We start from the raw sequence: 14,926 nt of genomic DNA, 5'->3' as shown, positions 1-14,926 counted from the left end.
TTATCCTGGTGCAACAGACCTTTCCTGCCAACCTTCTTTTTTTTTTTTTTCAGGGCAGTGGGGGTTAAGTGACTTGCCCAGGGTCACACAGCTAGTAAGTGTCAAATGTCTGAGGCCGGATTTGAACTCAAGTACTCCACTGCGCCACCTAGCTGCGCCCTCCTGCCAACCTTCTTTATTGTCTTGGGCTAGAATATTGTTTCCCCTATCTTTTGTTGCGTTTTACCATTCCCGAATTTGTTTTGAGACATAATTTATAGTTTTTTGGAGGGCTTTGGGGAGAGCTCAGGCAAATCTCTGCCTTTTCTCTGCCATCTTGGCTCCATCTCCCATATAAGGCCATTCTGAAACTATCTCTTTGATAATTTCTGATTAATGGAATGTGATATCCCAATAACATAATTTGTTCAGCCATTTCCTAATTAATGGATGCTGTCCTTTTTTTTTCAATTCTTTGCTACAATAAGTGCCACTATATACATTTTAAAATTTGTTGTTGTTGTTGTTTGCTTGTTTTTGTTTTGTTTTGTTTTGTGGGGCAATGAGCGTTAAATGACTTGCCCAGGGTCACACATTTAGTAAGTGACTAGTGTCGGAGGTTTGATTTGAACTCAGGTCCTCCTGAATCCAGGGCCTGTGCTTTATCTACTGAGCCACCTAGCTGCCCCCAGTGTATGCATTTTTATACATCTGGGTTCTTCTTTCTTTTCCTTCTTTCTTTTATCTCTTTTGGAGTATATGCCTACAAGTGCTATTGCTAGGTCAAAGAAGAGGTACAATATAGTGACTTTGGGTACACATTTCCAAATTGCTTTCCAGAATGGCTAGATCAGTTCACAGCTGCACCAGCAGTCCATTAATGTGCCAGCCCTTCCACAGCTCTTCTAATAATTGCCATTTTCCTTATTTGTCATCTTTGAAAATCTGATAGGTGTGGGAGCAGCTAGGTGGTGCAGTTGATAGAGCACCGGCCCTGGAGTCAGGAGTACCTGAGTTCAAATCCGGCCTCAGACACTTAATACTTACTAGCTGTGTGACCCTGGGCAAGTCACTTAACCCCAATTGCCTCACTAAAAAAAAAGAAAGAAAGAAAAGAAAAAGAAAATCTGATAGGTGTAAGGGACAGCCTCAGTCTTAATTTGCATTTCTCTTATAAGTGATTTGGAACATTTTTTAATATGGCTATTGATAACTTGGCTTTCTTATTTTCAGAACTTCCTATTCATATTCTTTAGCCACTTAATTATTAATTAGTTCTCTATATAATTTCAATTTCAAACTTTTATCAATGAAATTCACTGTAACTATTTTTTCGTAATTGACTTTTTTCTCTTTTTTTTCCTAACTGCATTATCTTTGTGCTGAGCCTTTTTAATTTTATGAAATCAAAATGGCCAATTTTATCTCCTTTGATACTTTTTATTCCCTTTTTGGTCAAAACCTTCCCCTGTCTATAGTTTGTTGTATATTTTGAGATCCAGTAGTACTAGCCAACTTTTCCTTCTTACATTATTCATGATTTGCCTTAAGAGTCTTGATATTTTTTGCCTTCGCAGGAATTTCATCAAGTTTTATAAAGTAATCCTTTAACTGTATGATTGGTATGGCACTGAGTTTATAAATTAATTAGGTAGTGTGATTTTTATTATGTTATCAACCCAACTAAGAGTAGTTATTTCATCTCTACTTATTTAATTCTTCCTTTATTGCTATAAATATTGTTCTATATTTATGTTCCTAAAATTACTATGTATGTTTTGGTAAATGGACTCCCAGATGTTTTATGAATTGAGCAGTAATTTTGAATGAAATTTGATTTTTCCATATTATTCTGCTAGGGGTTTTTTGATAATGTAAAGAAAGGCTATTGATTTTTGTGGGTTAATATATTCTGCTACTTTACTGAAGCAATTTGTTATTTCTATTAAATTTTTAGTGATTCTTTGGAGAGAGAGACAGGTGGAGGGAGCATATTCTAGATATTAGAATGCATCTGTGCAGGAAGTAGAGTAGCAAATCTGAAAAATATCTCCTTCCCTTCTCTTATTTTTTTATATTATTTCAGACTTTTATCAGTGAAACTCCTTACAAATATTTTTCCCCAATTCACTTTTTCCTCCTCTTATTCTATGTTGCCTTTGTTTGTTATGTATTCAGAATTGCCCGTTTTAGGGAAACCTAGATGGTGTAGTAATAGAGCACCGGCCCTGGAGTCAGGAGTACCTGAGTTCAAATCTGGCCTCAGACACTTAACACTTACTAGCTGTGTGACCCTGGGCAAGTCACTTAACCCCAATTGCCTCACCCCCCCCCCCAAATTGCCCATTTTGTCTCCTGGGATCCTTTTTATCCAGTTTGGTCAAGAACTCTTTCCCTCTCCGTAGTTGGGAAAACTATATTTTTATAATGTGACCTTTTTATATCTAGGACATATGTCCATTTGAAGCTTGTTGTGGCATATGGTATGAGGTTTTCATTTAAGCCTCATTTCTTTGAGACTGCTTTACATTATCCCTAGCAGTTTGGGGGAAATTCTGAGGAAACTAATGAAAAATAAGGAGGCGGGGGTAGCTGGGTGGTGCAGTGGATAGAGCACCAGCCCTAGATTCAGAAGGACCTGAGTTCAAATCTGGACTCAGACACTTGACATTTACTAGCTGTGTGACCCTAGGCAAGTCACAGCCCCAATTGCTTCACCAAAAAAGAAGAAGGAGGAGGAGGAGGAGGAGGCGGCGGCGGCAGGGGGAGCAGGGAATAAATGTTTATTAAGTCCCTACTATGTGCCAGGCACTCTGCTGAATGCTTTATAAATATGATCTCATTTGATGCTCAAAACAACCCTGCAAGGTAGGGTTGTTTAATAATGTATTAATCCCTATTTTACAATTTAGAAAACTGAGATAAACAAAAGTTAAGTGACTTGCCCAGGATCATACACTTACTAAGTGTCTAGGGCCAGATTTGAGGTCAGATCTTCCTAACTCCAGAAATTACACTGAAAGGGTAAATTGGAGCCAGATTTTGAAAGTTGTCAGATTACAGACTGCATTTTAACCTAGAAGAATAGGAAACCACAGAGGCTTTTTGAGCATGAGAATAATGTGTTTATATTTGTGTCTGAGGAAGATTATTTTGCAGTTCTGTGAAGGGTGGGATCAAGTGTATATAAACAACAATTACCTAAGTTTTAGTATTCAGTATTTGGAGGATTAGAGGGAAATGGAACAATAATGAACTCTTTGACTGACCAGGCTGACAAGCTGTTCTTTACTTTGGGGTCCTTTGAGTACCCCATTGTGTCAGGCTACGCCACAAAGTGGAACTATATAAGAAGTCCTTACACACAGCACTGCCAGAGGCTAATTAATTATTTTTTATTAATTATGTATAATTATATAATTATTATGAATTATATAATTAATTATTAATTAATTATTGTTCCCTGCCCACGTATAATTTGTATCAAGCACTCTCTTTTGAGAAAAAAGAATTGTTCGGACAGCATGCACCATATATGCTAGAACGTTTCATTGCTGCCTACTACACATTTCCCGTATGTCACAGACTTCCCAGAATCTCTAGATTAGAAAGGACCTTCAGAGACCATCTAGGCCAATCCATACCTGAACAGTAATCTCTTATGTAACAAGCCTGACAAAGAATCATTTAGTTTTTGGTTGATTATCTCTAGTCAGAAGCGATCCACTTCTTCCAGAGACAGCCCATTCCACTTTTGGATGACAGTAATCTTCAGGAGTATTTTCTTCAATTAAGCCTTCACCTCCTAAACAATTTCTCCCCGGTGTTCGTAGGACTACTGATTGGAGCCAAGCAGAACAAGAGTAGTACTTCTCCTGTTTTTTCAGAGAGCTCCGCAAGTATCTAAAGACAGATAGCATCACCCTCTGACTCCCTGAATCCTCTCAAAGCTAAACTGTCCTATTCCTTCATCACCTTGAATAGTACAGTTTCAGATCCTTCTGGTCATCATGCCTTTAGATGTTCTCCAGCTTCTCATTGTCCTTTATACAGTACTGCAGATGTGATCTGTTTGGCCAGGGCAGAACGTAATCCTCCTGACTTCTCTCCCCTTTATCAGTAATTCTCCAATGATACTAGAACTGTGGTAAATCTGTTTCATTTCTTAGTGGACACCCCACTGTCTTCCCTACCCCTATTCTCCATACAGCAGAGATTCCACATTACATTGGAAATTTATCTCATTATATCCCAGACAGTACATATGCAGAGGTACACATTTCCCTCTGATGGACTATGGGCATTGCCTGACAGAAGCTACTAGTCACTGAAATGCAAAAAAAAAAAAAAAAAGAAAAGAAAAGAAAGAAAGAAAGTTGGGAGGCTGAGTAACTTTTTGTTTTTTGTTTTGTTTTGTGGGGCAATGAGGGTTAAGTGACTTGCCCAAGGTCACACAGCTAGTAAGTTTCAAGTGTCTGAAGCTGGATTTGAATTCAGGTCCTCCTGAATCCAGGGCCAGTGCTTGATCCACTGCTCCACCTAGCTGCCCCGGCTGAGTAACTTTTAATAAAAACCCAATTGTTGTTAATCAGTTTAGCATTGCCTATCCAAGCTAGAACCGTCATGTCAAGTTTTATTGAAATTTATCTCAAGCACCCCAGAGCAAATTGTCACCCAGGTTTGGACAAGAGCAAGTCCTGTATATAAAAAATCACCTGAGGTGAATAAATCATCTTCAATGGATTTAGATATGAAAGGAAAGAAAGCAGGATACAAGCGTATTTTAAGCACTTACTATGTGCCAGGCACCATGCTAAGTTCTTTATAAATATTATCTCATTTGAAATTCCCAATAACCTGAGGAGGTAAGTGCTGTTTTTATCTCCATTTTACAATTGAGGAAACTGAGGTATGCAGAGGTTAAATGACTTGCTCAGGGTCATATAGGTAGTAAGTATCTGAGGCCAAATTTGAATTCTGGTCATCCTGATTTCAGACCCAGTATTCTACCCACTGTACCACCTAGATGCTTTTGTGTGGTATAATATACCATTTAGTATTTGACAATTTTTTCCAAACTCAAGAAACTAACCTAAATTGACAAAATCAAAGACAGAAATAATTTCACTTGATTAATTACATTATGTAATCGAATTTTATAAGATTTCTTAAAGTGACTGTATACTCTTTACTTGTTGGAATGCATTTACTTAAAAATATAGTTGGAATTATTTCTTTGCTCAGAATTTCTCTGTAGCTCTTAGGATAGTATACTATACAACAAATACTATATTGTACTTGACTGTACTGTAATTTATAATATAAAATAATAAAATCACAAAGTGATTTATAAATCACTTCGCACAATGCCTGCACATACTAGATGTCATACACATATTTATTCCCTTCTCTTCCCCCTAATTTAGTCATAGTTGAGACTTGAACTTGTTTATCTAGTTCTTAAGAGGTGGGATAGGGAGGAATAGAATATGTTATTGAAAACTATGTTTAATTTTCTAATGTCCTCTCTTGAACAGATAAAAGTGGAACCAGTTGTTCCAGCCCCATCACCAGTTATTCCCCGACTGACACTACGAGTAGGTGCTGGCCAAGACAAAATGTAAGTACAAAGAGCTTTGAGTCGAAGGAAAAATAATTCTTTCTTAATTTTCTTAAACTTAACTCTTTTCTAAATTTCATTTAAAGTTGCATGAAACCTTTGGAGTTGCAATCATAAAATCTTTCTTTGTATATTTTATTTAGTATCTTTCATTTAAAAAATTCTAGATGATCTTATTTGCCTCTTCATATATAGCTACTTTTGTTTATTTTGATCTCTAAGGCTCCTTATTATTATTTCAAGACTGCTATAAAACACTTTTAAAATAGAGCAGAGGTTCTAATCTGTTCTGATAGATTTTTAAGAAATCCATAAACTCTGATGGGAAAAATTTTACATCTTCATTTTTGCTAACCTTTGGTTTCCTTTGTAATCTTTTGCATTTTATGAAGTTTAAAAACCTTATTCTGAAAAGGGGCATATAAGCTTCTTCAGATAGCCAGAGGGGTTCATGACACAGAAAAGGTTAAGAACCGCTAAACTAGGAAATGAAATACCATAAGATTAATTAATTTGTGGATATAATGATATGTCTTTTCAAATACTTATTTTATAATCTCACTATGGGGGAAAAAAAAGATTCTTTTCTACCTCAAGTAGGAAATGTTTTTACTTTTGCAGTAGAGAAAATAAAAGTCCAACAAAGGCTTGACTAGAGATATCATATGAAAAATAATAAATACAGCCCTCAATGACTAGGAAACAAAGCAAAACTGGAAATGTGAATCCAGTCTTTTGAATATCCTGAATGATTTATACTAAGCCACTGGGTCAGCCAGACTTTATTTCAAGTTAAAGAACTGGAGATTTGTATTTCATCTCTTTTTGTGTTTTGTATTGAAGTATTGAAGACTCATACATGATGTAATTACGAAAGAACAAAACCCTCATATGGTTAATATCAAAAACATGTTTTATAAACTTAACCATTACATAAATATTAGTTTTTACTATAAGCAACAATGGGAAATCAGTCTCATTACTTTGGTGTCATATCAAATATGTTTCAGTAGAATTCCACATAATTAGAGTCTAGTATATATAAACATATGTCCCAATTTTTTCCCCTTTTACAGAATCTTAATTCAGAATAGGTTAAACTGTAAACAACCAAAGATTGGTAGAGAGTAGATTTCTAAGGCATTCAAGAACCATTTAATTTATAGCTATAAAAATTGGTTGTGTCCCTGAATTGGATCCAGGAATTTACTTAGGATAGGGAGCAGAAAATTGGACTTCTCGGGTTCTCAATGGTTCATTTCATCCAAAATGCATTCTACAGTCTTCTATTTCCTCTGCCATTTCCCAGTAACATGCACCAAAGTATTACAGTGTAGAGGAAAAGTGACCACACGGGGCAAAGACTCTTGTTTCAAAACATTTTTTTCAATTTTTTTCAACCAAAATTTCTTTTCTTTCCCTCATTGAAAAAGGAAGGAAGGAAAGGAAGAAAAATCTTTTTTTAATGAATATGCATAGGTAAACAAAACCAGTTTCTGCATTGTCCATATACAAAAAATTGGTGTCTTATTCTATACCCTGAATTCATCACCTCTCTGTCAAGTGTTAGGTAACACATTTCATCCTCCATCCACTGGAATTGTGGTTGGTCATTGGATTGGTCAGAATTCTTAAGGTTTCCAAAGTTTTTTGTCTTTACAGTGTTACTGTTATTGTATAAATAGTTCTTGTTCTGTTCATTTCACTTATTATCAGTTCATACAAGTCTTCCCAGATTTCTCTGAAACCATCCCTTTCATCATTTTTATAGCCCAGTACTATTCCATTACATTCATATACCATAATTTGTTGGTTTCTTCTTATTATTATTCTTTTTTTTCCCTTTGGTGAGGCAATTGGGGTTAAGTGACTTTCCCAGGGTCACACAGCTAGTAAGTATCAAGGGTCTGAGGCCGGATTTGAACTCGGGTCCTCCTGAATCCAGGGCCAGTGCTCTATCCACTGTGCCACCTAGCTGCCCCCATATACCATAATTTGTTCAGCCATTCTCCCAAAAGAATGGAACCCCTATTAGTTTGTAGTTCTTTGTCACCACCAAAAAAAAAAAAGCTTCTCTAAATATTTTGTATATATGAGCCCTTTTCCTCTTTTGTTAATCTTTCTGGAGTGTAGAACTTTTAGTGGTATTGCTAGATCAAAGAGTAGATATCGTTTAGTAGCTTTTTGTGCATAGCTCCAAATTGCTTTGCAGAATGACCAAACTAATTAATGGTTCCACCAACAGAGTACCTGTTTTTCTGTAGCCCTCTAATAGTTGGCATTTTCCTTCTTTGTTAATTTTGCCAGCCTCAGGATTGGGGGGAGTTTCTGTGAGAGGTAGTTTTCAGAGCTGAATTAGTTTACATTTCACTAATTATTAATGATTTGGAGCCTTTTTTTCCATATTGTTATTGGTAGCTTGGATTTTTTTCTTTGAAAATTACCTATTGATATCTTTTTTTTTTTTTTTTTTGCACGGGGCAGTGAGGGTTAAGTGACTCGCCCAGGGTCACACAGCTAGTAAGCTGCACCCCCTATTGATATCTTTTGACCATTTATCAGTTGTAGAGGCAAAATCTCTTTGTGAAAAGGATATAATCTTTTATAATTGGAAATGAAGAGGAAAATCACAATAGTTTAAAGAAAAGCAGGTGTGCTTGCTGAAACTATGTGGACAAATTGTCCCTATTTTCTCTTTAGTTTTGATAATACAGAGCTGCCAATGGGTGGAATTTCCACTGAAATGATAAGAAAATATAAGAGAAATGTTATTGTATATCGAACCTCTTTCCAGAAAGGTTCTGAAGTGTATGATGTTCTCCTCACTTCATAAATTAAGAACTATCCACAGGGGGCGGCTAGGTGGCACAGTGGATAAAGCACCGGCCCTGGATTCAGGAGTACCTGAGTTCAAATCCAGCCTCAGACACTTTACACTTACTAGGCGTGTGACCCTGGGCAAGTCACTTAACCCCCATTGCCCTGCAAAACAAACAAACAAACAAACAAGAACTATCCACAGCTGTCAACCCATTGGAGGACAAAGGAGCAGTGAAGTGGTCCCCTCTAGAAATAGCACACCAAAGAAACTACTCACCATTTCTGTGAATGATAACCTCTTTACTAGTCTTTCTTCTCAAAGGAGAAACTATTTCTTGTTCATTTAATCAACAGTTAAATATTTTATGGTTGAGTCAGAAGATATGAACAGTTCAGCAGCTTTCTGGATTCAATTCCAAATTGCTTTCCAGAATGTCTGGGCTAATTCACAACTCTACCAACATTGCATTAAGTGTGCCCACTTTCCTGAAGCCTCTCTAATAGTTTTATTTTCCTCTTTTGTCATCTTTGCCTGTCTGGTGCATGTTAAGTGGAACCTCAGAGTTGTTTTAATTTGAATTTCTCTAATTATTAGTGATTTGAAGCACTTTTATATGGTTATTGTTAGCTTGGATTTCTTCTGCAATTTCTTCTGTTTTTTCCTTTGATCATTTATCTATTGGGGAATACTTCTTAGTTTTATAAATTTGTATTAATTCCTTATATATCTTAGATAGGAGACTTTTATCAGAGAAACTTACTGCAAAAATTTTTTTCCTCCAGTTACATATTTCCTTTCTGATTTTAGAAGCATTAGATTTGTTTGTGCAAAGCCTTTTCAATTTTATATAATAAAAATTGGTCATTTTATTTTCTGTGATTCTTTTTATTGCATATATCAATATCATAAACCCTTTAACTCTTCATAGATCTTTCTCTTCTAAGTTGCTCATGTTGTTGTTACCTTTTATATTTCAATCTTGTATCTATTTGGAGTTTATCTTGGCATATGGTGTGTGATGTTTGTCTATACTCACTTTCTGCCAAATTACTTGCAGACCCTACTTCAGTTACTTATATATTTGGGTTTATTGAGCATTATGCTACTGTGTTCTCTTGCTTCTGTGTGTTGTATGCCTAATCCAATCTATTGATAAACTTATTTTTTAAGTTTTTCCAAGCCATTTCAATAATTACTAGTTCATAGTATAGTTAGAGCTATGGTATTAGATTCCCCTCCCTCGCCAGTTGTTTTCATCATTATCTTGAAATTCCTATCCTTTTGTGTCTCCATATGAATTTCATTATTTTTTTCTTGGCTGTAAAATAATCTTTGTTATTTTGGTATGACGCTGTATAAGTAAATTAACTTATGTAATACTTTTGGCTAGGCCTACCCGTGAGCAGTTAACATTTCTCCAATTATTTAGGTCCGTTTTTATTTCTGCAAAGAGTACTTTATAAATGAATTTCTAAATAAAGTTCCTTAATATGTCTTGCTGAGATACAATCTCAGACTTTTTATACCTTCCATGGTTATTTTGAATGAAATTTCTCATTCTTGCTCTTGTTGATACTATATAATAATGCTGATGATTTAAATGGATTTATTTTTCTTATGATGTTGCTGAAGTGATTGTTTCAATTAATGGTTTGAGTCTGAGTTCTAAGTAAATCATTGTATTATCTACAAAAAGCAATACTTTTGTTTCCTCTTTGCCTATAAAGTATTCTTTAAAAATCTGAATGCTATCAAGTTTTATTTCAGTTTCCAAAAGTAGGTATCAAGTACAGCTAATTTTTTTAAGTAGACCACCAAGATATATACCAAATTACAAAATCTCTTGCAAATCAACAGGAAACTGACAATTAAATATTCACATGTATTAAATGTTTGTGTGCTCTCAGTTGCAAGATTTCTACAAGTGTAAGATGTTTTACAGAGGCTTTAAAGACATTTTGATATTTTTAAAAGCATACCAGTTAGATATGACAAATCAGATGTTTTTGTTATCCGTCTAACAGATCCCTCTTGTTAAATTTTTAAAAGCTATCCTATTTATCAAGTATTTTGTTTCTTTGCATAAAATAGATGAAAACTAACTTTTATATCTTGCAGCAAAGCAGTATAAGAAGAGAACAGCATGATGTAGTGAGTAGAGAGGTAGCCTTAGAGTCATTCAGGAAAATCTGGTTTCAAATCTCATCTCTGACTCATTCTTGTCCTGTAACACAGGAGTGGGTAGGAGGCAAGGGAAAGGGAAGAGAATAAGCATTTATGTAGCAGCTACTATGTGTTGTCTCATTTGATCTTCCCAACAACTATGGGAGATAGGTGCTGTTATTTTCCCCATTTTATATTTGAGGAAACTGAGCCAGAAAAGTGAAGTGACTTGCCCAGAGTCATACAGTAAGTGTGAACAAATCAACTAACCTCTCAGTACCCCAGGCAGTTCTCTTTAAATTGCAGTACTGTTCCTATCATTGGTCTTCCCCATTAAAAGGAGCACCTCTTGAGTGCATAGACTATATTTTTTATTCTCTTTGTGTCAGCAGCCCCTAATACATACTAAGCGTTTAATAAATGCTTTCTAATGGATTGATTCAGTGATTCATAACCTCTACTATCCACAGGCTGGTTAAGTAGCAAGAGCAAGATTTGTCCAGTGATTAGTCTGAACACTCTCTTGGTACCCATGCTATGGCCTCAAGCCTAGAGGAAAGCTCAGCACATTAGAGCTTTATGAACAGATGTTGCACAGGACAGGTGGGATCCAGTGCATTATTAGAGGGAGACTATTCATCATTAATATCATTAATCCATTATTGAAGTGACCACATACTACTATGTAATAATTTCCCATATTTAATGGGTACCTTCTCAAGAGATGGTTGTATTCTGAGATTTGCGATGATATTATATACTTGGGAGAAGCTTTATGTTTAAACAGTGGATATTTAGGGTCATAGAGAAGGAAACTTACACATCCCCCTCACTTTAGAAATGAGAAAACTGAGACTCAGCAAGGTGCCCAAGGTCACATGGGTAATATGTAGCAGAGCCAATGGTCATTGAAAACTGCAATTTGCCAGATGTGATGCAGTCTACTTACTTCCTTTCTGCTCCATTCTAGATTCAACTCATTGTCCATCTGCAGTGCCTGCCTCAGATATTTGTGCCAATTTATTATTGTGTAGTTGTTAGTATCCATCCAACCACTTGTCATAGGACTCCAGATATTTTGCATCTATTTGGTTAAATTGCCCAATTATTTAAATGTTTACTATGTTTCCTGTATGGATTGTTTTAAGCAATTGTGGATCTCATTGAAGAGACCATCTAATGTTCTGGGGCTTTATGTAGTAAAAGCCCTGTATACTGCCAACAGGAGTATTAGGAATATCTCACCCACCAAATTTAGAGATTCCTGCTTCCTTTAGGATCTTAAATAAAATATCCTGCACTACAGTGGTGACACCTTTCTTGAGCTTATGTCTTCCTGATGATATAAGCCTTGCTTATGTCTCCTCTAGACTATTGTTTAGAAAACCCTATCTGTCCTCTTTTCATTTTTCCATCAAGGATACTATTGATACATGTATGGATCATATTTTAAAAGATATTTCAAAAGATTGGAATGTAATCATATGTTTTTCTATAGTTTTCTTGTTTTACTTTTTAATATATTTTAATATTGGCATAGCCCATGGTTTTTCTATTTTTTTAGTATCTTCTCCATAACAAATTATACATAAGAAGTTAGGCAGAAGCCAAATTTATAATATGTAAAATATAATTGCTTTATTAGTGATTAACCCAGAGCTCACTTCCCATTCAATCTTGTTCCTTAATCAAAGTTACTGGCTATTAGAACGGATTTTAGAAAGGTTAATTTGCAGAGGAGGTAATAACCCTGCATAGATAACTGCAGTGAGACTTAGGGGAGGGAATAATTTCTTGGCCTGAGGATAGGATCTACAAAACTTTCGGAATGAGATCAGTCTGAGTTTTAGATCTATATTGGCAGATATGTTACATAATTGGAAGGAACATTGGAGTCAGAGTGTCATTAAAAATCACAGCTGTTAATACTCACATGATGACCAAGGCTTTTTACCTCCGGGATCCCTCACTTAAATTATGTGATCACAAAGGTCCCTTCCAGTTTTAAAAGCTGTGGTGATCCTTTGTTGGGTACAGTAGGGTATCCTTTTTCCTTTTCCATAGTGTCTGTACTAGTTTAGTTTACTCAGGAACTGGTTAGTTTAGTTTACTGGGTAAATTAATGGGACACAGAGCAAGTGGATTTTAAATCACTTAGAAAAATGATAACTGAAAAATAAGAAAATAATTATGTTAATAGTAGTTCTCAAAATAATAGTTCCAACCTAAGTCACAAAGTAAAAATGAAGGTGAAAATATGCTGAGAATGTCTAGAACTTGGATATTAAAATCATCTATCTAACCTTTCATGCCATTTCAATTATAGAAATAGCACATCCTGGGATGAAACAAACTATGGCAAAAGTGGTAGTCAACAGTACCAGGGACAGTTTTTGTTGGAACTATACCCTCTACCCCCCTTTTTTTCCCCATCCCTTCTTTTCTTTTTCCTTTTTTCCACACTCCCAATGCTTCAGGCCTTCCAGTGACATCTTTTAGCCCATCAGTGTCAAACATTTAACCCTGTTGCTTGCAAAATACTTCAGGGCAGCTAGAACTAGATTAAAATGTAATTGGGAAATGTTTAACAAAATTTTAAAAATACGATAAAACATAGATAAACATTACATTTTAAAACTGTCAGTAGGTGACCCACAAGATTCTTATATATGTAGATTAGTGGCCCTCATTTTTATTTAAGTTTGATACCATTGGTTTAGTTCTATTTGTTGCATTTAAAAAGAAAAAGCTTGCTAACTCTGATGCTGGAAATGTGGATCCATTTTTTAATCGGTCTAAAAATCAACTAAGTAACCTAATTTCATAGCCAGGTAATTATTTTGTCAACTTAAAAAGAAAAGGCATTTTTTTCTATCACTTAAACTTATTAGTGTCTTTCTGACACATATTTTTTGTTTGTTTATCTTAGCTGGAAGAAAATAACACATTGAGCAATTAACTGAAATGTAAAATTTTTGCTTCACAATGAAGTTTGGGCCTATTGTGTATTCTGTTTAGTTTTGATCATGCGTTTATTGTTACATTCATTTTTGTCAGAGTTTAGCCAAATAGAACTTTGGACCTTCCATCTAGAAGCAGTACCAGAGGTTAAGTGGAAAGTACATCAGGTCCCTTCCTTAGAATGACTTTGTAGCTTAATTTATTAACTAATCAAGTACATGTTTCTGTTATGGGGACTTCTCTTTGATTAAAAATATTTTTATATATTAGTTCTGATTTAAGATCACTTCAAGGTTATTTTTTGAGAAATTAATGAATAATGGCCACCATTTCTAAGTAATAATTAATATCTAATACTAGGATCATAGGATTATAGATTTATTGAGGGGGAACCTTAGAAACCATCAGATTCAAATTCCTCAATTTATAGATGAGGAAGCTAAAGTTGAGAGACCTTAAGGGACTTGTCCAGGGGTCACACAGCTACTAAAATTGCTTAAAATGACTGTAGTTACTTACAATAGGTATAAAATAATGCTATTATTTACCAGTGATTTCTAAATTTCATTTTTCACTTCTAGGTTTTTTTAGATACAATATTCTACTCTTTTTTCCAACTTGGATTTTTTTTTTTTGTAATTTGCAGGTAATTCCAAAATAGGTTTCAGTGCTTTCTGGTATTTATACCTTTTTTTTTTTCCTTAAATGATTTCTAGTGAGATACAGGCATGGGTGTCATTGGATTCCTTCTATTAAAGGCAATCCTTTCACTAAAACAGTCTTCTTTTAATAAACACTTTAAAAATGTTATGGTTTTCACAAGAATCATACCATTTTCTTTATGAACTTTCAGAGTTTAGTTTTGAGAGATCGAACCTAGTAGATGACTTTTTAATCAGTTATACTCTCTAGTTCACTTATACATATTTTGAAGAATGTAAGCTAAAACAATGATCTTTAATTTGAAACAAAACAAAAGCATAAGAGGAGTTTTAGTGTATGTAAGTATCCAGAGATATCTGTTGTCTTTGTGTAATCTCAACCCTTGCTAAAGAGGCAGCTGGGCCTGGAGTTGGAAATAACCTTGAGTTCAAGTGTTACCTCAGGCACTTACTGGCTTGTGTGATCCTGGGCAAGTCACTTAACCTCTGCTGCCTCAATTTCCTCAACTGTAAAATGAGGATCCTAACAACATCTTCCTCCCAGGGTTGTTGTGAGAATCAAGTGAGATAATATTTGTAAAGCATTTAGCCCACTCCTGGCACATGGTAGTCATTATATAAATGCTTATTTTCTTCCTTTCTCTGCTAAAGTATTTGGACTATGCATATAGAAACAGAAAAATAAGGAAAGAACCTAAATAATTGTCACATTTTAATGCA

General features: G+C 35.1%; 1 protein-coding gene across 1 annotated transcript in view; it reads left to right on the top strand.

Moving 5' to 3' along the window:
* TAF3 (TATA-box binding protein associated factor 3) overlaps nt 1-14,926 on the top strand; it is a 237,466-nt gene that overhangs the window by 165,448 nt on the left and 57,092 nt on the right. Inside the window, exon 4 of the mRNA XM_043968329.1 lies at nt 5,517-5,599. Within this exon, the coding sequence (XP_043824264.1) occupies nt 5,517-5,599 (83 nt within the window). The remainder of the gene's footprint in view (nt 1-5,516; nt 5,600-14,926) is intronic.

The sequence above is a fragment of the Dromiciops gliroides genome, chromosome 5 (assembly GCF_019393635.1).
Source record: "Dromiciops gliroides isolate mDroGli1 chromosome 5, mDroGli1.pri, whole genome shotgun sequence".
Taxonomy (NCBI): Eukaryota; Metazoa; Chordata; class Mammalia; order Microbiotheria; family Microbiotheriidae; genus Dromiciops; species Dromiciops gliroides.
This window is presented reverse-complemented; position numbering and strand designations above follow the sequence as displayed.